The sequence below is a fragment of the Oncorhynchus keta genome, unplaced genomic scaffold, assembly GCF_023373465.1.
Source record: "Oncorhynchus keta strain PuntledgeMale-10-30-2019 unplaced genomic scaffold, Oket_V2 Un_contig_26353_pilon_pilon, whole genome shotgun sequence".
Lineage (NCBI taxonomy): Eukaryota > Metazoa > Chordata > Actinopteri > Salmoniformes > Salmonidae > Oncorhynchus > Oncorhynchus keta.
The window spans coordinates 1-25,305 of record NW_026284923.1 but is presented as its reverse complement, the minus strand read 5'-3'; the positions used below and the strand labels follow the sequence as shown (position 1 = coordinate 25,305).

The 25,305-nt window shown below is 44.5% G+C and overlaps 2 protein-coding genes across 2 annotated transcripts; one reads left to right on the top strand and one right to left on the bottom strand.

The window, feature by feature from the left end:
- Positions 1-10,964: 10,964 nt before the first annotated feature.
- Positions 10,965-12,048, top strand: LOC118383076 (equistatin-like). Its single transcript, XM_052506426.1, has 4 exons — positions 10,965-11,104; positions 11,345-11,476; positions 11,596-11,688; positions 11,925-12,048. Exons 1-3 carry the CDS (start codon positions 11,053-11,055, stop codon positions 11,673-11,675), a joined length of 264 nt encoding a protein of 87 aa, XP_052362386.1. The 5' UTR covers positions 10,965-11,052; the 3' UTR covers positions 11,676-11,688; positions 11,925-12,048.
- A 1,075-nt stretch (positions 12,049-13,123) lies between these two features.
- On the bottom strand, positions 13,124-19,273 carry LOC127922589 (ladderlectin-like). Its single transcript, XM_052506425.1, has 6 exons — positions 19,177-19,273; positions 18,165-18,230; positions 17,924-18,024; positions 17,327-17,503; positions 16,372-16,619; positions 13,124-13,265 (listed from the first exon to the last, which is right to left on the bottom strand). The coding sequence occupies exons 2-6, from the start codon at positions 18,220-18,222 to the stop codon at positions 13,124-13,126; spliced, it is 726 nt and encodes a 241-aa protein (XP_052362385.1). The 5' UTR covers positions 18,223-18,230; positions 19,177-19,273.
- Positions 19,274-25,305: the final 6,032 nt, after the last annotated feature.

The window sequence follows — 25,305 nt, the reverse complement described above, 5'->3', positions numbered from 1 at the left end:
GACCCGAAAACACAAGCACACAATGATACAACACGGACGAGACCCTAATCATCTATGCACAATACAAGTGGCACGAAAGCCAAAACAACAAGGCACAGGTACTCACACGACCAACGGACATTGGAACATGGATGCTTCCCAAATGGCTTCTTATCCCCTATGTAGTGCACTACTTTGGACCAGGACCCACAGTGAACTAAATAGCTCATGGCCACAAAGGTAATATGGACCCTTGTCTAAAGTAGCTCACTACGTAGGGAATGGGAAGTTAGTTGGGACATAGACAGGTATTAGATGAACAGATGTTGAAATCTCACCTTCTGAAGTCTTCAGTTGTCGCTTCACTTCTTCAAAGGTCTTCACTGGGTCTCTCTCTCTCTGTCCTGCCTGTGAGTTGAGTTCTACCTCTCTCTCAACTCCTTTTTAAGGACCTGTCCAGTCAGACCCCTCCCTCGATTTTGGCAAAATCTCTCTCTCTCTCTCTTTCTCTCTCTCTCTCTCTCTCTCTCTCTCTCTCTCTCTCTCTCTCTCTCTCTCTCTCTCTCTCTCTCTCTACCTCTCTCTCTACCTCTCTCTACCTCTCTCTCGCTCTCTCTCTACCTCTCTCTCCCTCTTGCTCTCTCTCTACCTCTCTCGCTCTCTCTACCTCTCTCACGCTCTCTCTCTCTCTCTCTCTCTCTCTCTCTCTCTCTCTACCGCTCTCTCTGCTCTCTCTCTCTCTCTACCTCTCTCTCTCTACCTCTCTCTCGCTCTCTCTCTACCTCTCTCTCGCTCTCTCTCTACCTCTATCTCCCTCTTGCTCTCTCTCTACCTCTCTTGCTCTCTCTCTACCTCTCTCGCTCTCTCTCTACCTCTCTCACGCTCTCTCTCTCTCTCTCTCTCTCTCTCTCTCTCTCTCTCTCTCTCTCTCTCTCTCTCTCTCTCTCTCTCTCTCTCTACCGCTCTCTCTCTCCTCTCTCTCTCACTCTCATCCTTCAATTCTCCATACTTTCTGTCCAGCCCAAACCCTGCTGGACCTGTCTGACATCTACCTGTTTGACAGGGTTGGGGTCAATTCAAAGTGAAGGTATTCATCTTTTGTAACACATTCATGTGTTACATATTGGGTCACAATATTGTTATGAAGAGACTTAATTCTACCTAATTGAAGCTGATGAAGATGTAGTCTGAAGTGCATTACAATGTCTTGGAAACACAATGCTATTTCAGAAGGAGATAAATAATGAGCAGGAAAACCTTTTGTCCTCATTGTGATGTCACCAGATAGACTTTAGATGCAGCATCAATTTAACTATAAGTTCTGAAATGTTAAATTCATTTGAAGGAACTGCTGTCTGTCTAATTGATCTTTTGCCCCAGAATGTTGGGCAACTGATCGTAGCAACTGACGTAGCAGCTGTCGTCAAGCCCAACACCTTGGACAAGCTCATGAAACATGAAATCCATTGAGAGGATTACATAAAAGGTAGAGTTTTCATTGAAAAACTAATAGTTTAAATTGCTAAATATTTTAAATATTTTAACAGTGCACCAGGGATACTTGCTACTGTGATTCCTTATTTTGTTATATTGTTTGCTGGCTCAGCTGGTTAGCGAGCTCTGTCTCATTGACAACCCAATGTTGCTAATGGCCAGCTATCTATCCTGTTAATATAACTTGTTTTGTTAGCTAGGTAATGTTAGCCATGTTATGAGCACCAGCTAGTTAGCTAGGTAATGTTAGCCATGTTATGAGCACCAGCTAGTTAGCTAGGTAATGTTAGCCATGTTATGAGCACCAACTAGTTAGCTAGGTAATGTTAGCCATGTTATGAGCACCAGCTAGTTAGTCAGGCAATGTTAGCCATGTTATGAGCACCAGCTAGTTAGCTAGGTAATGTTAGCTAGGTATGTTAGCCATGTTATGAGCACCAGCTAGTTAGCTAGGTAATGTTAACCATGTTATGAGCACCAGCTAGTTAGCCAGGCAATGTTAGCCATGTTATGAGCACCATCTAGTTAGCTAGGTAATGTCAGCTAGGTATGTTAGCCATGTTATGAGCACCAGCTCGTTAGCTAGGCAATGTGAGCCATGTTATGAGCACCAGCTAGTTAGCTAGGTAATGTTAGCTAGGTATGTTAGCCATGTTATGAGCACCAGCTAGTTAGCCAGGCAATGTTAGCCATGTTATGAGCACCATCTAGTTAGCTAGGTAATGTTAGCTAGGTATGTTAGCCATGTTATGAGCACCAGCTAGTTAGCTCCAAAAGTGGTTGGTAACGTTTGGCTGCATGACTAAAGTGCATTCAGAGCCATTCATTTAAATAATCGACTTGCATTTTTGTTCCAGAGTTTCCTGGTCTTTGCATTAACAAGATATTCATTTCCAGCATCTTTCACATCATTGAAAATGCAAAAAAAAGAGAGGAGGACAGGCACAGCCTGCCCCACCGCTACCAATGATTCTCAGCTAGCGGTGGCCAATGTTAGCAGAAGTTTGTCGTGGGTTTTTACATAATCGTAGTGCAAAAGTATTGCACAAAAAATACCATAAACCACATAATCTCAGTGTGATTTAATTTAAAACAGGACAATGGAATAGATGAATGAGGTATGTCCCAAATAGAACCCTATTCCTTACATAGTGGACTAGTTGTGACCCTATAGGCCCTGGTCAAAAGCAGTGTACTATGTTGGGAATGTCTTGAAATAGTTTTGTTGTGTAAGATGGTTGTTATGGTACCCCTGTAGCAAAATATATTGTCTTAAAAAGTTCATTTAACCCTCCCGTGGTCCTGGGGTCAGGGTGACCCAGGTCCTGTCCTCCCCTTTCTGTGCTCTGTGCTCGCGGGTCAGAGCGACCCAGGCCCTGTGTTTCCAGGGCTCTGCGCTCGTGGGTCAGTGCGACCAGGGCTCCCGCTCTGCGCTGGCGGGGTCAGAGTGACCGTGCCAGCCACTGGCGAGGTGTGTGACTTTGAGCGTAGTAGAGAGTCTGCGAGTGTGGCGAGGCGTGTGCCCGGCTCCCCGCTCTGCACTCTGGGCTCGCAGCTCTGCGCTCTTGGGTAAAAGTGACCCAGGTCAGAGCACCTCAGCCAGACGCTGCACAGGTCCGGACGTGCCTCGCTGTGTGCTAGAGAGCAGCCGAGTGTTCTTGTTGTGCTCTGCGGGTCAGAGCGACCCAGCCAGCCGCTGCACAGAGACATAAACTGAACAAGTTCCAGACACGTAACTAACAGAAATGGAATAATGTGTACCTGAACAAAGGGGAGGGGGTCAAAGTCAAAAGTAACAGTCAGTATCTGGTGTGGCCACCAGCTGCATTAAGTACTGCAGTGCATCTCCTCCTCATGGACTGCACCAGATTTGCCCGTTCTTGCTGTGAGATGTTACCCCACTCTTCCACCAAGGCACCTGCAAGATCCCAGACATTTCAGGGAGGAATGGCCCTAGCCCTTACCCTCCGATCCAACGGGTCCCAGGCGTGCTCAATGGGATTGAGATCCGGGCTCCTCTTTGGCCATGGCAGAATACTGACATTCCTGTATTGCAGGAAATCACACTCGTTCTGTGCAGTATGGCAGGTGACTTTGTCAAGCTGGAGGGTAGTTAGGATGAGCCTGCAGGAAGGGTACTACATGAGGGAGGAGGATGTCTTCCCTGTTCCTCCACTTTAAGATGACATATTATCATCATTGACAAGAAAAATCTGTTATTCCATTCAGTTATTCCCCCTCCTCTCATACCTAACCTCTCCCTCCCCTCTCATACCCTAACCTCTCGCCTCCCATATCCCTCTCCCTCCTCCTCTCATAACCTAACCTCTCCCATATCCCTCTCCCCTCCTCCTCTCATACCCTAAACTCTCCCTTCTCCCATATCCCTCTCCCCTCCTTTCTCTCATACCCTAACCTCTCCCCTCTCCCATTTCCCTCTCCCCTCCTCCTCTCATACCCGAACCTCTCCTCTCTCCTATACCTCTCTCCCCTCCTCCTCTCATACACTAACCTCTCCCATACCTCTCTCCCCTCCTCCTCTCATACCCTAACCTCTTCCCTCTCCTATACCTCTCTCCCCTCCTCCTCTCATACCCTATACCTCTCCTCTCTCCTATACCTCTCCCCTCCTCCTCTCGCCTATACCTCTCTCCCCTCCTCCTCTCCTCTCTCCTATTCCTCTCCTCTACCTCTCCAATACCTCTCTCCCCTCCTCCTCTCCTCTCTCCTATACCTCTCTCCCCTCCTCCTGCCTATACCTCTCTCCCCTCCTCCTCTCCTCTCTCCTATTCATCTCCTCTACCTCTCCAATACCTCTCTCCCCTCCTCCTCTCCTCTCTCCTATACCTCTCCCTCTCTCCCCTCCAGCTCTCCTCTCTCCTATACCTCTCTCCACTCCTCCTCTCCTATACCTCCTCTCGCCCCTCCTCTCCTATACCTCTCTCCCCTCCTCCTCTCTGATGATACCTTGGTTCATACCATGATGATACCTTGGTGCAGACCATGGTGATACCTTGGTGCAGACCATGGTGATACCTTGGTGCAGACCATGGTGATACCTTGGTGCAGACCATTATAATACCTTGGTGCATACCATGGTGATACCTTGGTGCAGACCATGGTGATACCTTGGTGCAGACCGTGGTGATACCTTGGTACAGAACATGATGATACCTTGGTGCTTACCATGGTGATACCTTGGTGCAGACCATGGTGATACCTTGGTGCAGACCATGATGATACCTTGGTGCTTACCATGGTGATACCTTGGTGCAGACCATGATGATACCTTGGTGCAGACCATGATGATACCTTGGTGCAGACCATTATAATACCTTGGTGCACACCATGGTGATACCTTGGTGCAGACCATGGTGATACCTTGGTGCAGACCATTATAATACCTTGGTGCATACCATGGTGATACCTTGGTGCAGACCATGGTGATACCTTGGTGCAGACCGTGGTGATACCTTGGTACAGAACATGATGATACCTTGGTGCTTACCATGGTGATACCTTGGTGCAGACCATGGTGATACCTTGGTGCAGACCATGATGATACCTTGGTGCTTACCATGGTGATACCTTGGTGCAGACCATGATGATACCTTGGTGCAGACCATGATGATACCTTGGTGCAGACCATTATAATACCTTGGTGCACACCATGGTGATACCTTGGTGCAGACCATTATAATACCTTGGTGCAGACCATGGTGATACCTTGGTGCAGACCATGATGATACCTTGGTGCAGACCGTGGTGATACCTTGGTGCAGACCATGGTGATACCTTGGTGCAGACCATTATAATACCTTGGTGCAGACCATGATGATACCTTGGTGCAGACCATTATAATACCTTGGTGCAGACCATGATGATACCTTGGTGCAGACCATGGTGATACCTTGGTGCAGACCATGATGATACCTTGGTGCAGACCATGATGATACCTTGGTGCAGACCATTATAATACCTTGGTGCAGACCATGGCAGTACGTTATTTCTTTTTGAGGGGTAAAGTTTTTTACATCCAGTTGTTTTTGACCGACACACAACAGTTCAACGGAATCTCACTGGAACAGACAATTGTTACATCTATTTCCTATGCAGACTTTCTATATGGAGACAACAACAAACAAATCAAGTTAATGGGTACATAGTTACTGTATTAAAGCTGAAGGTCAGAGGAGAGGGTTTGAGGAGGGGAGAGGTTAGGGGACGAGAGGAGGAGGGGAGAGGTTAGGGGAGGAGGGGAGGAGGGGAGAGGTTAGGGGAGGAGAGGAGGAGGGGAGAGTCGAGAGGTTAGGGGAGGAGAGGGGTAGGGAAGAGGGGTATAGGAGGGAGGAGTGGAGGAGGGGAGAGAGGAGAGGTTAGGGGAGAGAGGTAGAGGTATAGGAGAGAGGAGAGGTATAGGAGAGAGGAGAGGAGGAGGGGAGAGAGGTATAGGCGAGAGGAGCGGAGGAGGGGCGAGAGGTATAGGCGAGAGGAGAGGAGGAGGGGAGAGAGGATAGGTTAGGGGAGAGAGGAATAGGAGAGAGTAGAGGTATAGGAGAGAGGAGAGGTATCGGAGAGAGGAGAGGAGGAGGGGAGAGAGGTATAGGCGAGAGGAGCGGAGGAGGGGCGAGAGGTATAGGCGAGAGGAGGAGGGGAGAGAGGTATAGGAGAGAGGAGAGGTGGAGGGGAGAGAGGAGAGGTAGGAGGGGAGAGAGGTATAGGAGAGAGGAGAGGAGGAGGGGAGAGAGGTATAGGAGAGTGGAGAGGAGGAGGGGAGAGAGGTAGAGGAGAGGAGGAGAGGGGAGAGGAGAGGTATAGGAGAGAGGAGAGGTATAGGTCGCACTGACCCACGAGCGCAGAGCGCGAGCCCTGGAAACACAGGAACTGGGTTGCACTGACCCACGAGCGCAGAGCGCAGAGCCCTGGAAACACAGGGCCTGGGTCGCTTTTACCCACGAGCGCAGAGCGCAGAGCCCTGGAAACACAGGGACTGGGTCGCACTGAACCACGAGCGCAGAGCACAACAAGAACACTCGGCTGCTCTCTAGCACACAGCGAGGCACGTCCGGACCTGTGCTCTGACCCAAGAGCGCAGAGCTGCGAGCCCAGAGCGGGGAGCCGGGCACAGCCTCGTCACACTCGCCACACTCGCCACAGTCGAAAACTCTCTACTACGCTCCGCGGCACACGCCTCGCCAGTGGCTGACAGGGTCTCTCTGAGCGCAGAGCGAAGAGTGCAGAGCGGGGAGCCGGGCACACGCCTCGCCACACTCGCAGACTCTCTACTACGCTCAAAGGCACACACCTCGCCAGTGGCTGGCACGGTCACTCTGAGGAGCCCTGGAAACACAGGGCCTGGGTCGCTCTGACCCGCGAGCACAGAGCACAGAAAGGGGAGGACAGGACCTGGGTCACCCTGACCCCAGGACCACGGGAGGGTTAAATGAACTTTTTAAGACAATATATTTTGCTACAGGGGTACCATAACAACAATCTTACACAATAAAACTATTTCAAGACATTCCCAACATAGTACACTGCTTTTGACCAGGGCCTATAGGGTCACAACTAGTCCACTATGTAAGGAATAGGGTTCTATTTGGGACATACCTCATCCATCTATTCCATTGTCCTGTTTTAAATTAAATCACACTGAGATTATGTGGTTTATGGTATTTTTTGTGCAATACTTTTGCACTACGATTATGTAAAAACCCACTGCAAACTTCTGCTAACATTGGCCACCGCTAGCTGAGAATCATTGGTAGCGGTGGGGCAGGCTGTGCCTGTCCTCCTCTCTTTTTTGCATTTTCAATGATGTGAAAGATGCTGGAAATGAATATCTTGTTAATGCAAAGACCAGGAAACTCTGGTCGATTATTTAAATGAATGGCTCTGAATGCACTGTCGGCATGCAGCCAAACGTTACCAACCACTTTTGGAGCTAACTAGCTGGTGCTCATAACATGGCTAACATACCTAGCTAACATTACCTAGCTAACTAGATGGTGCTCATAACATGGCTAACATTACCTAGCTAACGAGCTGGTGCTCATAACATGGCTAACATTACCTAGCTAACTAGCTGGTGCTCATAACATGGCTAACATTACCTAGCTAACTAGCTGGGCTCATAACATGGCTAACATTACCTAGCTAACGAGCTGGTGCTCATAACATGGCTAACATTACCTAGCTAACTAGCTGGTGCTCATAACATGGCTAACATTACCTAGCTAACTAGCTGGTGCTCATAACATGGCTAACATTACCTAGCTAACTAGCTGGTGCTCATAACATGGTAAGATTACCTAGCTAACTAGCTGGTGCTCATAACATGGCTAACATTACCTAGCTAACTTGCTGGTGCTCATAATATGGCTAACATTACCTAGCTAACTAGCTGGTGCTCATAACATGGCTAACATTACCTAGCTAACTAGCTGGTGCTCATAACATGACTAACATTACCTAGCTAACTAGCTGGTGCTCATAACATGACTAACATTACCTAGCTAACTAGCTGGTGCTCATAACATGGCTAACATTACCTAGCTAACTTGCTGGTGCTCATAATATGGCTAACATTACCTAGCTAACTAGCTGGTGCTCATAACATGGCTAACATTACCTAGCTAACTAGCTGGTGCTCATAACATGGCTAACATTACCTAGCTAACTAGCTGGTGCTCATAACATGGCTAACATTACCTAGCTAACTAGCTGGTGCTCATAACATGGCTAACATTACCTAGCTAACTAGCTGGTGCTCCCAAATGGAATTCTTATGTCGACAACAGATGAGAGTTGTGATCATAACATTTCTAACATACCTAGCTAACATTACCTAGCTAACAAAACAAGTTATATTAACAGGATAGATAGCTGGCCATTAGCAACATTGGGATGTCAATGAGACAGAGCTCGCTAACCAGCTGAGCCAGCAAACAATATAACAAAATAAGGAATCAAAGGAATCACAGTAGCAAGTATCCCTGGTGCACTGTTAATTTAAACTATTCGTTTTTCAATGAAAACTCTACCTTTTATGTAATCCTCTCAATGGATTTCATGTTTCATGAGCTTGTCCAAGGTGTTGGACTTGACGACAGCTGCTACGTCAGTTGCTACGATCAGTTGCCCAACATTCTGGGGCAAAAGATCAATTAGACAAACAGCAGTTAATTCAAATGAATTTAACATTCCAGAACTTATAGTGAAATTGATGCTGCATCTAAAGTCTATCTGGTGACATCACAATGAGGACAAAAGGTTTTACTGCTCATTATTTATCTCCTTCTGAAATAGCATTGTGTTTCCAAGACATTGTAATGCACTTCAGACTACATCTTCATCAGCTTCAATTAGGTAGAATTAAGTCTCTTCATAACAATATTGTGACCCAATATGTAACACATGACTGTGTTGCAAAAGTTGAATACCTTCACTTTGAATTGACCCCAACCCTGTCAAAAAGGTAGATGTCAGATAGGTCCAGCAGGGTTTGGGCTGGACAGAAAGTATGGAGAATTGAAGGATGAGAGCGGTAGAGAGAGAGAGCAAGAGAGAGAGGTAAAGCGAGAGAGAGAGAGGTAAAGCGAGAGAGAGAGGTAGAGCGAGAGAGAGAGAGATAGAGGTAGAGCGAGAGAGAGAGAGTAGAGCGAGAGAGAGAGAGAGAGAGAGAGAGAGAGAGAGGTAGAGCGAGAGAGAGAGAGAGAGAGAGAGAGCGAGAGAGAGAGAGAGAGAATTTTGACAAAATAGAGGGAGGGGTCTGACTGGACAGGTCCTTAAAAAGGAGTTGAGAGAGAGGTAGAACTCAACACACAGGCAGGACATAGAGAGACCCAGTGAAGACCTTTGAAGAAGTGAAGCGACAACTGAAGACTTCAGAAGGTGAGATTTCAACATCTGTTCATCTAATACATGTCTATGTCCCAACTGACTTCCCATTCCCTACGTAGTGAGCTACTTTAGACAAGGGTCCATATTACCTTTGTGGCCATGAGCTATTCTCTATTTAATTTAGTTCACTGTGGGCCCTGGTCCAAAGTAGTGCACTACATAGGGGATAAGAAGCCATTTGGGAAGCATCCATGTTCCAATGTCCGTTGGTCGTGTGAGTACCTGTGCCTTGTTGTTTTGGCTTTCGTGCCACTTGTATTGTGCATAGATGATTAGGGGTCTCGTCCCGTGTTGTATCATTGTGTGCTTGTGTTTTCGGGTCTCCTCCTGTGTATTTATTCGAGGTACTCCTTGCTCTTTTGAATGGGTTTCAGCCCTGTGATTTATGCTGCAGTGGTTTATGTGTCGGGGGGCTAGTGGTTAGAGTGTTGGATTAGTAACTGAAAGGTTTCAAGATCGAATCCCCGAGCTGACAAGGTACAAATCTGTCGTTCTGCCTCTGAACCCACTGTTCCTGGGCCGTCATTGAAAATATGAATTTGTTCTTAACTGACTTGCCTAGTTAAATAAAGCTCAGCTACATGAGGTGTGGCACTACGATTTGAAGAAGTAGCCAAAGAAAAGGTATGTGCTGTTTCTTGAATTACACTGGGCATCATGCAGAAATAATAATATATAATTCACAAGTTATAAAGTAATATTGTCACCCATCAGACTATTCTTGATTTCATCTTGTCTTTAAATATTCTAAATGTGTGAAATTTGTTTTGATTTAAAATGGACAATTATCATGCAAACAGGGGCCATGGGTGTATTTAGATTTAGACTACTAGATGGGAGCAGTGTATGTGCAAAGTTTTACGCTGATCCAATGAACCATTTCATTTCTGTTCAACATGTATCAACACTGCCCAAATGTGCCTAATTTGTTTATTAATAAACATTATCTGACTTAATAAACATTATCTGACTCTCGACACAATTTACATTTGGACTATTTGATGGCAGCAGTGTATGTATAAAGTTTTGCATTTCTATTCAAAATGTTGTATAAAGTCTGCCCAAATGTGCCAAATTGGTCAATATACATGTTCAAGTAGATAAATGTACACTCTCCTCAATTAATAGTATGACATTTTTTCACCGTAACAGCTACTGTAAATTGGACAGTGCAGTTTGATTAGCAAGAAGTTAAGCTTTCTGCCCAAATAAGACATGTCTATGTCCTGGGAAATGTTCTTGTTACTTACAACCTCATGCTAATCACATTAGCCTACGTTAGCTCAACCATCCCGCAGGAAAGACACCGATCCCGAGGTTAACTGAATTGGAGAATTTAGTATGTGTGTGTGTGCTCACTCGCTCATGCTTGTGTGAGATCCTAGACCCATTATCACATCACCACTATTCCACTACATCACCCTATCTGATCCTAGACCCATTATAACCTCACCACTATTCCACTACCTCAGTACAATCAGAAGACTAGTAGCACCGTGTTGCCCATACTTCTTATTGGGGTCCTCAGGACTGGGTTTAGAAAATGCTGCTTTGGCTGTTATTTCAGTTTTGTACCTAATAGTGGGTTTCCTTAACCTCTCCTCTAGTACCCACAGCCATTCCAGATGCTTTAAAATGCTCAACTAATCTCTCTTTCTCTCTCAGGAGACTATCACCATGGCGATATTGACCATCATTCTGCTTGTCAGCACAGCTTTTGCTCTGGGAGGTAAGTGTGACATACCTCACACCTACTCACCAACATTTTAATAAAAACATTTGTTGGCTCTGTCCTACTTCACACACACATTTACTTGAACTTGCATATTAATCCAGGAAGTACCTAGGTATCATCTGAAATGGAAACCTATTCCGTATAAACTACTTCTGACCAGGGCACATATGGGACGCACCAGAAGATTACGGCATGCATGTGCTGCAATGTTATGTCCATGTTACTTGTGTCCAGATGGCGCGATACGACCCATGACCCCCTGTGAGCGTGCTAGAGATGCCGCGACACATGACCCAGTTGGAGCCTACATCCCCACGTGTGACGCCGCTGGACGATACACCCCTAAGCAATGTTGGGGCTCTACAGGTTAAAACACACACACTATAAATGCTCCAATTCAGTTGAACGTGACAATTCAACATGTTACAGTAAAATGTATAAATATTATATATTTAACAGGTTACTAACATGTGTCTTTCTGGTAGGTTACTGTTGGTGTGTGAACAGTTCTGGACAGAAGATCCCGGGTACTGAGACTCGACCAGGCACTGCTATCAACTGCTAGCAACTGTTCCAAGGTGTGTGTGTGTCTACTCATTCAGCTGATTCTGGATGTTAATATTTTTTGTCTAATTGTAGATGAACGGTGTTGGAATGGAGATGTCATTTACTAAATGTTACTACTTTGCAGCTGATTCTGGATGTTAATGTTTTTTGTGTAATTGTAGATGAACGGTGTTGGAATGGAGATGTCATTTACTAAATGTTATTTCTTTGCATCTTGTTATTGATCTGTATTTCTTTCTAATTGTAGATGAACGGTGTTGGAAGTAAAGATGTAGAAGACGGCCAGTTGTCTTTACTGAACTACAGGAACGGATTCACATCCCATACAAATAAATACATGAATGAATCCAGAGATTAAAGTGTTGATTTACTGACGTTATTGTTGTTGTTGATATGTTGAACAATGTATCTGAACCGGTTCATTTATGGGAAATGGAGGAAGGAGTACGACTGTATTACCGGCAGTTACAAGAATTGAAGGTAGTCAAATTCCACGTGGCCATTTAGTAATTAGTCTTCTCCAAGCTCTGATGCTGGTGATGGTCATTAGTAGTCTACCGCACTTGCTAACTGCCTGGTACTGAGCACTCGATTGTCCCTGTAATCACTCTGTCATCAATGCAAATGAAATTTGACAATCAAAATCGCTTAATGAGCTCTATAACCTATGCAAGTGCAAAACACAGCTCGGCCTTTTGTTAATCCACCTGTCTTCACAGATTTTGAAACTATGCTTTACAGCGAAAGCAATCCAAGCTTTTGTGTATGTTTATCGATTGCATGACAAAGCATTATGAACATAGCATCAAAGTAGCTTGGTCACGAAAAGCAATCAAATTAATCGCTTAACTTTGATATTCGGACGTTTTCACTCACGAGACTCCCAGTTACACAAATGTTCCATAAAGATTATTTTTAGATCCAAAATGTTTGTAATGTTCAGAAATCCACAGGAAAGAGCGGTCATGACAAATTCCAAATAGTTTCCAAAATGTCCAAAGTTTTTTATAATCAATCATCAGGTTGTTTTTAAAATGTATAATCAATATCAACCGCAAATGTCTTTCACGGAAAAGCAATACCTATTCAAATTCTGTTGCGTGAGCAAAACTCATGTGACCATTTGACGCGATGTTATCGTTCTGGCTCATTTTTCATAATAGAAGCCACTTCCTGTTTTGATTTTCCTCAGGGTTTCGCCTGCAATATCAGTTCTGTTATACTCAGACAATATTTTGACAGTTTTGGAAACTTTAGTGTTTTCTATCCAATAATAATATGCATATATTAGCAACCGAGACTGAGGAGCTGGCCTTTTACAATGGGCACCTTCTCATCCAAGCTACTCAATACTGCCCCTGCAGCCATAAATAAAGTGTTGCAATTCTAACTAAACAGCATTTCTTCATCTTTATGCTTTCGTTAATCTTCTTGATATTCTTCCTTTTATTCTGGAGCAAATTGCTCAAGGGCCACGGTTGATTCATCTGTGAAGACGACGTTATTGAATGTCTCGCCAATTTTGATCCATGCCTGGGCCTGCTGGACGGAAAGGTCTTTGTTTGTCAGACGAATCATTGGGTTGAAACTACAGAACAAAAACAAGTGAACACACATGGTTAATGTTCTGGGAATTTACTTTGGGAATAAATATCACTGATTTACAGAAATATTGGAACAAAGTTGTCTAATGAAGGCAAAATATTTAGAATCCTCCAATCCTGTAGCCTACTCCCGACCGTCACAATGTACAGCGCCATATTCTCCATTCCATCCTACGGAAGCTCTGAATAGAAACACCATAATATTAATCACATTTCTTAATCAATCCCATATACTAAGTTGTTACAAAAAAAGTTTTACATTTTCTGGTAATGCCAATACGGAATACTAACAAATGCTTCTCAAACTAGCAGTAACAGGAAAAAATGGCTGAGAATTAAATGACATGCCACAGAATTCTGTGGCAGCACGCAAGGTGTGCCGCAACTTTAAAGGAGTTACCACTGTATGTAAGAATGCTGTTTATTGACTGTAGCTCAGCATTGAACCTCTCTAGCGCTAGCGAAACCCTCGACAACATTCCGCTGAAATGGCAGCACGTGAAATTCAAAAATATTTTTTAGAAATATGTAACTTTCACACATTAACAAGTCCAATACAGCAAATGAGAGATAAACATCTTGTTAATCTACCCATCGTGTCCGATTTCAAAAATGCTTTACAGCTAAAGCACAATGTATGATTATGTTAGATCACCGCCAAGTCGAAAAAACACAGCCATTTTTCAAGCCAAAGATAGTATTCACAAAAAGCAGAAATACAAATCAAATTCATCACTAACCTTTGATGATCTTCATCAGATGGCACTCATAGGACATCATATTACACAATACATGTATGTTTTGTTCAATAATATTTTATATAATAATTTATATTTATATCCAAAAATCTCAGTTTACATTGGCGCCTTACGTGCAGTAGTTTTTTTATTCCAAAATATCCGGTGATTGATCCACAATCACCCAATATAGATAGTTTGGGATGAGTTGAACCGCAGAGCTAAGAAAAGCAGCCAACAAGTGCCCAGCATATGTGTGCGCTCCTTCAAGTTACAGCTCTGGGAAGAGTCCCTACGTGTTCAGCGCGATCTCAGCTTTCAATGGGGCTTCTCATTGTGAGAATCGCCCGCTCGCCAGAGTTTGAGCATGCCGAAAGCTGCTGCCAGTCACTCAAAAAAAACGGTCACTTTTATGTGCGCAGTGGTCAAGTCCTGTCTTTTTTCCAAGATCGATTGAACGGTGCCTGTGTTTCTGTTCGTTCTCAAAATTGCTGTACACCTTTATAACATGTTAAAGCTTGATTATGAAGTTAGTTTGACAAGTTAACTCGACATATATAATTTCAACGTTTTTGCGCATCCACTTGAATTTTGCCTACATTTTCGACCGAAATGTGGCTATTTTGAGAACCGAAAGACGCAGACTTGAAAACTAAACGCTGGTTTGGTAAGTATAATCCCTTCCAGGTCTTTTGATGGAAGAACAGCAAAGGTAAGGGAATATTTATGTGGTAAATTTGGGTTTCTGTCGACTCCAAGATAGAGGAGCCAGAATGCTACTTTTTGAGCGCTGTCTCATAGTATAGCCTAGTGAACGCATCCTGTAACGTTAAAAATAAATGTAACACAGCGATTGCATTCAGAAGAAGTGTATCTTCCTATACATATGTAAAACATGCATATTTAGTCAAAGTTGATGTGTATTCCTTGTTAGCTGACGTTATCTGCCGGAGCTATCGTCATTTCTCCTGACATTTTAGTAGCATTTTTTGAACGATGCGTCATTGTAAACAGAGATTTATGGATATATATTGCAGATTGAAAAAAAAATGAATGTACTGTGTAACATGTTATATTACTGTCATCTGATGAAGATTTCAAAAGGTTAGTGAAATTATTTTTTTAATCCTGCGTTTGTTGATTGCATATTTTTTCCTACTTGGCTATGCTAATGAGCTATGTCTGCGGTGGTGGTTTGACGTAAATATGTGCTGTTTGCCGTAAAACATTTTAGAAATCTGGCTTGCTGGGTAGATAAACTTGTTTAGCTTTCATTTGAGCTGTTTTACTTGTTAATGTGTGGAGGTTAAATATTTTTTAGGAATATTTTTTCGCATTGTGCGTTATGCTAATGAGCCGTAGTCACGAAGCCGGATCCGGTATTGGTAGACTATGAGGTTGAGTACCCTGCATGTGTTTTTTAATGAACGTTTGAGTTTTAACGAGTGCTATTAGCATTTAGCGTAGCGCATTTGCAGATGGCTGGGTGGGACGCAGACGTCTCAGGGGACGCTAAGAGGTTATTAAATGGCACAAAGGGAGGCTATGGAACATGGAGTCAAAATAGAAGCCACTTCCTGGTTTGATATTACTCAGGGTTTCACCTGCAATATCAGTTGTTTTATACAGACAATTTTTGGAAACTTTAATGTTTTCTATCCAATACTAATTTACATATATTAGCAACTGAGACTGAGCAGCTGGCTGTTTACAATGGGCACCTTTTCATCCAAGCTATTCAATACTGCCCCCTGCAGCCATAAGTTAAACATGTCTTTTGCACTTCAGTATCCTAAACATACTGTGTCATGTCACAGGTCTACATTTACAAAGTTAGGCACAATTACAGTTATGTCCTGGTGGCACAGTAAAGCATAGCACTTCCAACATAAAGGTTGTGGGGTTGAGTTCCACAGGGGACAGGAAGAAAGATTACCAACTACAACATGTGTTATGATGCAGAGTTTCAGGTGAAGTGTTACAGGTTGTACTTACTGCCAATTTGACACAGGTTTTGTACTTATGTTTGACAAATACATTTTGGGATGCGAATGTACCTTTTAGAAAGCTCTCAAAACATGGGACAATTTCAGCAGTATGATTCATAGTCAATAACTCATGAGACAAAAATAGCATCCACATTTTAGTGGCTGCAAACAACTCCTCAACATTTGGTTAGTAACAGACTTCATTTAACAGCAACTAAGTATTTTGACGTTACCATGAAAAGGTTGCAGACACTACGGAATAGCATTGCTGCTTCTAATGTATAGTCTGGCGGAGAGGCAGGAGTCTCAGGGAGCATACAGAGGGCAAGCTCCTTCCACATAAAGCATTGTTCCAGCGGCCTGACCTGAAGATGAAACACAGAACACAGATACTCAGCTGTACAGACAGTAGGAAAGTCCACAGGAGACATTCATTAGTTAAATGAACAAGGAATAAGTTTAATTTGATGACTGGATCAGTGAATGATACTGGGTTTACTGTACCTCCAAAGTTGATATGAATACAAGTCTCGATGGCACCAGCACCAGGCCTTCCTTCAGCCCAGTTCTGGTGATCAAAGTCGGAGCCATCACTCCAGAACCACCGCCTGTCCTGAGGGGGGGGGGGAAAGTGGGGTTTGAGAATAAAGACTAAATGTAGTCCTTCCTCTACCACCTGAAAACAAACAGTTTAAGCTACCACTACTTCAAAACCCACCAACTGGGACTGTTGCTTGTGTAATGAACCTACAGTCGACTCCTCACATTTGCAATCATCCCATGCCTTTCAAAGACTATAACAAGTACACAACCTTTGAAGCTAGAAACCCCATACACGTGGTTACAAGACTGTATGGAAGAGATTACTTTGATCAAATTTATACTTACCTAGAAACATTTTACATGAGTATAAAGGCCTCCTGAAGTTGACAGTAAAATAATTTAGCAGACTCATCTAGAATGACCTACAGGGTCAATTAGGATTAAGGGCGTTGCTCAAGGGCACATCAGATTTCACGCTCTGGGATTCAAACTAGCCTTTATTGGCCAACGGCGAGGCTACCTGTAGCATGGCAACTCTTAATATTTTATATGGAAACCATTACAATAGCTGTTAAAAAGCAGCAGCTCCTCTTCCTGGGGTCCACACAAAATGACATTAGAACTACTCAGACAGAACTACATCATCAAATTACAGGTAGCCTACGTGCCACATCTCCCATTTTTAACCAGGTTTGCTGTTCACTTGAGCAATATGAGATGGAACGGAGTTCCTTGCAATAATGGCTCTATATATCACTGTAGGCTTAATGGTCCCACCTTAACAGAATAAAATCCGCCAATCCAGGTAGGAGGGAAACTAACAGTCTTGACCAAGACCAACGCCTGTAGAAACTGGTCCTCCTCGGAGCTGTGCACAGATGCCAGGTTTGCGCCAAGGTACTCGACAACGTTGGGTACAGACACCAGTTGATCACCAAGGGACACACAGTACCGCTAGAGAAGAAAGTATTTATTTAACTAGGCAAGTCAATTAAGAAAAATATTATCTACAGTAACAGCCAAGCAGTAGATGGGAACAAAGACATTTCATGTATTAGTCAGTCAGCCTTGCTGAGAATTTGTCTTCTGGACTCTCAACCAAATATTGACCATCGCAACTAATTCCTTTTTAAAACTCTTAAAGATACTAGTTCATCTCCATCTTAAGCCGTGTCCGGTGGGTTCCAATATACAGGAGGCACGACTCCACATTAAATATTCAAAATGTATAGAAAATTCCCATCTTAAAGGGAAGTTCAGTATTTCACATCAGTCATGTGTTGCAGTTTAAGAAAGTATCACCTTTAAGGTGTCAAAGAGCTCATTTCAACTACACTTCCCCTTCAAATACACATTAGATGGTAAGGGTGATACCTCTGCTTCAGGCCAGCTCCTCGTAGTCTTTACAAACATTAAACAGATTGATCCATATTTGGTCCAACCGGAAGGACACAAGTCTTCTTCTATCAATGCATCTGTAAGGAGAAGTTACATGTGGCTTTAAAGGCTATTGGAGAAAGATCTACAAACCAGAGCTACAATATTATTTGTAGATCATCCAGTCACCTCTGCTACAAGAAATATACAGAACGAGTCAAGAAAATTAGACTCTTACTTGCATCTCCCAGAGCAAAGGCAGCACTGAGAAGCAGAAGACTGGTCAACATGGTCATGGAATCTCCTGAAAGAAACAGAGTGAAGGCATCAAAACCAGATTCAACTCAACATACAGTAGATTAGAACAGGAATATGTCTGCTTTCCTAAATGCCAACCTATTCCCTAAACAGGGTTGAGGAGAATTTCTAGGCAGGTATTTCTCTCCACTCAGACAGATGTAATAGAGTTCAAATTCCCAAATGTAGAAATGTCATTCAGGTTTGGTTATGGCCAAATCTGTCAGAAGACAAGCATTATGATTTAACACAGTTATATTCTGCTTCTTTTATTTTACAACAAAAATAAAAGCAAAGTACAAAATGATGTCAGGTAAGGCTTAGTGGCTTGTAACACCAGTAGGGAAGGCTTAGTGACTTGTAACACCAGTAGGGAAGGCTTAGTGGCTTGTAACACCAGTAGGGAAGGCTTAGTGGCTTTTAACACCAGTAGGTAAGGTAAAATGGCCACCAGGAAAGGCTGTGATAAGTTGTTATCGTGCTGGAGGGAATACACCACAGCCCAATATTAGATGACATGGTTCAATAAGGTACCTGCTAGCAGTATGGGGTCCCACCTCTGAAGAGCCATCCATAATACACTAGATGGTTCTGATAAAGCACCATTTACAGCACTGATCAATAACTACATCTAGTTTAGACAAGGCCCATCCAAATATGGCAGCCAATGTTTTGTTCTGGCTTTGCACGTCCATGTTTCCCCTACTTCCAGTCTGGCCCAGCATGGTGCCCATATTGTGAGGGTGATTAGCTAGACAGCTGTGCACATGGACACTAATCAGAACAGTCTACAGGATTATAGATGTAAGACACATTCTGCTAGCAGGAACCATCATTATACCACGTCTCATCTCACAAGCTGTAACACTTCCCTTACAGTTAAATTAAACAGGATATTACACCCCAATGCAGGAAGTTAAAACCCTAGAAAAGTTACAATAGCAGGAACTTACTTTAGCCAATCAACAACAGGAACACTAAAGGAACTGGGACACCACAAATGCTGAACAAACCCAAGCAGAACAAGTTGCTTATATACCAGAAGAATGGAAGAGGAATTGGTGATTAGCAGAGTGAGATCAGGTGTGGTGAGTTAGCAGGAAAGGGGCGTGTCCAGAACGTAATTGGGAGTTCAATTATGCCCACTGAATGCATTTTTTAAATGATCATATTCAAATAGTTGTTTTGCAGGACAAGGTTTATTGTGACTTTCAAGAATGCCGGACTTGCTTCACCTTGCTCTTCTGGTAGGCTCGATGCAAGTTTCACCATCCAATTATTGCAGACATACAATGCAGTTCCACCATGGCACGGACCATGGCACGGACCATGATGATACCTGGTGCAGACCATTATGATACCTTGGTGCAGACCATGGTGATACCTTGGTGCAGACCATGGTGATACCTTGGTGCAGACCATGATGATACCTTGGCACAGACCATGGTGATACCTGGCGCAGACCATGGTGATACCTTGGCGCAGACCATTGTGATACCTTGGTGCAGACCATGATGATACCTTGGCACGGACAATTTGTTTATTCTACACTCTAGGTACATTTTGTTTTTTGTTGGGGGGTGAAGTTACTACGTCCAGTTGTTTTTATCGACACAACAGTTCAACGGAATCTCACTGTTGCAGGCAATTCTTACATCTATTTTCTATGCAAATTTTCTAAATGTCGACAAAAAATGAAAGCTGAAGGTCTGGAGGAGAGAGAGTGAAAGTAGAACCAGGGTTTGTTGTTGGGAGAGAGGTAATGGAGAGGGAGAGGTTTGGTGAGGAGATGAGGAAGGGAGAGAGGAGGAAGGGAGAGAGGATAGGGTAGGGGAAGACAGGATGAGGGGAGAGAGGAATATGAGAGAGGAGAGGATGAGGGGAGAGAGGAATATGGGAGAGGAGAGGTGAGGAGAGGATGAGGGGAGAGAGGTATATAGGAGAGGAGAGGTGAGGAGAGGATGAGGGGAGAGAGGAATATGGGAGAGGTGAGGAAAGGAGGAGGGGAGAGAGGTATATGAGAGAGGAGATGTTAGGTGAGGAGAAGAGAGGAGGAAAGATGATGGATCAAGGTGTTAAAGGGATGTTGTGCGATTTTGGCAATTTAGCCCTCTTTCATTAGTTTTGAAGGAAGTTTTGAAATGAACTACTATAGCTTCAACACAATTGCTAACTATGAGAGCAGATGCCAAAGACTTCCAGTCATTGCGCTGACGTGAGTTAGCGATCGCTGGAAAAACTACCTTCAAAGTCCTTCAAATGGCATGCAGAGACAAAACCTGACTCCGTGTAAGAAGAAAAGGGTTTTAATTTGCCAAAATATTGCAATATCCCTTTAAGTACATAACCTACTGTATAACTGGGGGTACTGGAGGAGAGTGTCACATTGTTATAAAGGAGACAGGAATGCGTAATAGGGTTTTTTATTTTCCCAAAATACAGTGTGCCATGGAAAGGCACAGGGACGAAGACCAAGCAAACACATACAAAACACAGGGCTGAGACCCATTCAAAAGAGCGAGGAGTACCTCGAATAAATACACAGGAGGGTCTCTCTCTCTCTGTCCTGCCTGTGAGTTGAGTTCTACCTCTCTCTCAACTCCTTTTTAAGGACCCGTCCAGTCAGACACCTCCCTCTATTTTGTCAAAATTTCTCTCCCTCGCTCTCTCTCTCTCTTTCTCTCTCTCTCTCTCTCTCTCTCTACCTCTCTCTCGCTCTCTCTACCTCTCGCCCTCTCTACCTCTCTCTCCCTCTTGCTCTCTCTCTACCTCTCCCTCTTGCTCTTGCTCTCTCTAACTCTCTCTCTCCCTCTTGCTCTCTCTCTAACTCTCTCTCTCTTCGCTCTACCTCTCCCTCGCTCTCTCTCTCTCTTCTCTTCTACCTCTCTGTCGCTCTCTCTCTACCTCTCTCTCTCTCTCTCTCTCTCTACCTCTCTGTCGCTCTCTCTCTACCTCTCGCTCTCTCGCTCTCTCTCTCTCTCTCTCTCGCTCTCTCTCTACCGCTCTCTCTCTCTCTGTCCTCTCTCTCTCTCTCTCTCGCTCTCTCTCGCTCTCTCTCTCTCTCTCTGTACCTCTCTCTCTCTCTCTCTGTACCTCTCTCTCTCTCTCTCTCTACCTCTCTCTGTACCTCTCTCTCTCTCTCTCTCTCTGTACCTCTCTCTCTCTCTGTACCTCTCTCTCGCTCTCCTCTACCTCTACCTCTCCTCTCTACCTCTCTCTGTACTCTTGCTCTCTCTCTAACTCTCTCCTCTCTCTCCCTCTCTCGCCTCTCTACTCTCTAACTCTCTCTCTCTCCTCGCTCGCTCTCTCTCTCTCTCCTCGCTCTCTCTCTAACTCGCTCTCTCTCTACCTCTTGCTCTCTCTCTCTCTAACTCTCTCTCTCTCGAAGAGTGGGGTAACATCTCTCTCCCTCGCTCTCTGCAGTCTCTCTCTCTCTCTCTCTACTTAATGCAGCTCTCTCTCTACTCTGTTCTCTCCCTCCCCTTTGTTCTCTCTCTCTATCTCCTCTCTCTCTCAGGTGCCTTGGTGGAAGAGTGGGGTAACATCTCACAGCAAGAACGGGGCAAATCTGGTGCAGTCCATGAGGGGGGAGATGCACTGCAGTACTTAATGCAGCTGGTGGCCACACCAGATACTGACTGTTACTTTTGACTTTGACCCCCTCCCCCTTTGTTCAGGTACACATTATTCCATTTCTGTTAGTTACGTGTCTGGAACTTGTTCAGTTTATGTCTCTGTGCAGCTGGCTGGCTGGGTCGCTCTGACCCGCAGAGCGCACGACCTCGCCACACTCGCAGACACCTACTACACCCAGGGCACACGCCTCGCCAGTGGCTGACAGGGTTGCTCTGACTCGCAGAGCGCTGAGCGCAGAGCGCCAGCCCTGGAAACACAGGGCCTGGGTTGCACTGACCCACGAGCGCAGAGCTCAGAGCCCTGGAAACACAGGGCCTGGGTTGCACTGACCCACGAGCGCAGAGCTCAGAGCCCTGGAAACACAGGGCCTGGGTCGCACTGACCCACGAGCGCAGAGCTCAGAGCCCTGGAAACACAGGGCCTGGCCGCACTGACCCACGAGCGCAGAGCCTCAGAGCCCTGGAAACACAGGGGTCTGGGTCGCTCAGACCCACGAGCGCAGAGCGCAGAGCACAACAAGCCAGTGGCTACGGTCACTCTGCACAGTCGGCTGCTCTCTAGCACAGCGAGGCACGTCCGGACCTGTGCTCTGACCCAAGAGTGCAGAGCTGCGAGCCCAGGCGCAGAGTGGGGAGCCGGGCACACCTCGCCAATATACTCGCCACACTCGCCACAGTCGCAGACTCTCTACTACGACATCCGCGGCACACGCCCTCGCCAGTGGCTGACAGGGTCTCTCTGAGCGCAGAGCGAAGAGTGCAGAGCGGGGAGCCGGGACACGCCTCATCCACTATTCCAGACTCTCTACTACGCTCAAAGGCACACTGAGCCAGTGGCTGGCACGGGTCACTTTTGACCCCGCCAGCGCAGAGCGGGAAAAACACAGGGCAAACTTGGGTCACTCTGACCCGCGAGCACAGAGCACAGAGGGGAGGACTGGACCTGGGTCACCCTGGCCCCAGGACCACGGGAGGGTTAAATGAACTTTTAAGACAATATATTTTGCTACAGGGTACCATAACAACCATCTTACACAATAAAACTATTTCAAGACATTCCCAACATAGTACACTGCTTTTGACCAGGGCCTATAGGGTCACAACTAGTCCACTATGTAAGGAATAGGTTCTAATGGGACATACCTCATCCATCTATTCCATTGTCCTGTTTTAAATTAAATCACACTGAGATTATGTGGTTTATGGTATTTTGTGCAATACTTTTGCACTACAATTATAGCTAAAACCCACTGCAAACTTCTGCTAACATTGGCCACCGCTAGCTGAGAATCATTGGTAGTGGTGGGGCAGGCTGTGCCTGTCCTCCTCTTTTTTTTGCATTTTCAATGGTCTGAAAGATGCTGGAAATGAATATCTTGTTAATGCAAAGACCAGGAAACTCTGGAAAAAAATACAAATACAGCTAACATTACCTAGCTAACTAGCTGGTGCTCATAACATGGCTAACATTACCTAGCTAACGAGCTGGTGCTCATAACATGGCTAACATTACCTAGCTAACTAGCTGGTGCTCATAACATGGCTAACATTTCCTTGCTAACGAGCTGGTGCTCATAACATGGCTAACATTACCTAAACTAGCTGGGCTCATAACATGGCTAACATTACCTAGCTAACGAGCTGGTGCTCATAACATGGCTAACATTACCTAGCTAACTAGCTGGCGCTCATAACATGGCTAACATTACCTAGCTAACTAGCTGGTGCTCATAACATGGCTAACATTACCTAGCTAACTAGCTGGTGCTCATAACATGGTAAGATTACCTAGCTAACTTGCTGGTGCTCATAACATGGCTAACATTACCTAGCTAACTGGCTGGTGCTCATAACATGACTAACATTACCTAGCTAACTAGCTGGTGCTCATAACATGGCTAATATTACCTCGCTAACTAGCTGGTGCTCATAACATGGCTAACATTACCTAGCTAACTAGCTGGTGCTCATAACATGGCTAACATTACCTAGCTAACTAGCTGGTGCTCATAACATGGCTAACATTACCTCGCTAACTAGCTGGTGCTCCCAAATGCAATTCTTATGTCGACAACAGATGAGAGTTGTGATCATAACATTTCTAACATACCTAGCTAACATTACCTAGCTAACAAAACAAGTTATATTAACAGGATAGATAGCTGGCCATTAGCAACATTGGGATGTCAATGAGACAGAGCTCAAGCTAACCAGCTGAGCCAGCAAACAATATAACAAAATAAGGAATCACAGTAGCAAGTATCCCTGGTGCACTGTTAAAATATTTAAAATATTTAGCAATTTAAACTATTCGTTTTTCAATGAAAACTCTACCTTTTATGTAATCTCTCAATGGATTTCATGTTTCATGAGCTTGTCAAGGTGTTGGGCTTGACGACAGCTGCTACGTCAGTTGCTACGATCAGTTGCCCAACATTCTGGGGCAAAAGATCAATTAGACAGACAGCAGTTAATTCAAATGAATTTAACATTTCAGAACTTATAGTGAAATTGATGCTGCATCTAAAGTCTATCTGGTGACATCACAATGAGGACAAAAGGTTTTACTGCTCATTATTTATCTCCTTCTGAAATAGCATTGTGTTTCCAAGACATTGTAATGCACTTCAGACGACATCTTCATCAGCTTCAATTAGGTAGAATTAAGTCTCTTCATAACAATATTGTGACCCAATATGTAACACATGACTGTGTTGCAAAAGTTGAATACCTTCACTTTGAATTGACCCCAACCCTGTCAAACAGGTAGATGTCAGACAGGTCCAGCAGTGTTTGGGCTGGACAGAAAGTATGGAGAATTGAAGGATGAGAGCGGTAGAGAGAGGTAAAGCGAGAGAGAGAGGTAGAGCGAGAGAGAGAGAGAGAGAGAGAGAGAGAGAGAGAGAGGTAGAGCGAGAGAGAGAGAGAGAGAGGTAGAGTAGAGAGAGAGAGCGAGAGAGAGAGAGAGAGAGAATTTTGACAAAATAGAGGAGGGGTCTGACTGGACAGGTCCTTAAAAGGAGTTGAGAGAGAGGTAGAACTCAACTCACAGGCAGGACATAGAGAGAGAGACCCAGTGAAGATCTCTGAAGAAGTGAAGCTACAACTGAAGACTTCAGAAGGTGAGATTTCAACATCTGTTCATCTAATACCAGTTCATGTCCCAACTGACTTCATTCCTACGGAGTGAGCTACTTTAGACAATGGTCCATATTACCTTTGTGGCCATGAGCTATTCTCTTTTTAGTTCACTGTGGGTCCTGGTCCAAAGTAGTGCAGTACATAGGGATAAGAAGCCATTTGGGAAGCATCCATGTTCCAATGTCCGTTGGTCGTGTGAGTACCTGTGCCTTGTTGTTTTGGCTTTCGTGCCACTTGTATTGTGCATAGATGATTAGGGGTCTCTGTCCCGTGTTGTATCATTGTGTGCTTGTGTTTTCGGGTCTC

Bases quoted from the DNA above. Each gene is read 5' to 3' on its own strand.
- LOC118383076 (XM_052506426.1), top strand. From the start codon at position 11,053: ATGGCGATATTGACCATCATTCTGCTTGTCAGCACAGCTTTTGCTCTG. The intron at 11,105-11,344 runs GTAAGTGTGACA...ACTTGTGTCCAG, and splicing joins CACAGCTTTTGCTCTGGGAG to ATGGCGCGATACGACCCATG. The intron at 11,477-11,595 runs GTTAAAACACAC...TCTTTCTGGTAG, and splicing joins GCAATGTTGGGGCTCTACAG to GTTACTGTTGGTGTGTGAAC.
- LOC127922589 (XM_052506425.1), bottom strand. From the start codon at position 18,222: ATGACCATGTTGACCAGTCTTCTGCTTCTCAGTGCTGCCTTTGCTCTG. The intron at 18,025-18,164 runs GTAAGAGTCTAA...TTCTCCTTACAG, and splicing joins CTTTGCTCTGGGAGATGCAA to ATGCATTGATAGAAGAAGAC. The intron at 17,504-17,923 runs GTATCACCCTTA...TTTCTTCTCTAG, and splicing joins GGAGCTGGCCTGAAGCAGAG to CGGTACTGTGTGTCCCTTGG.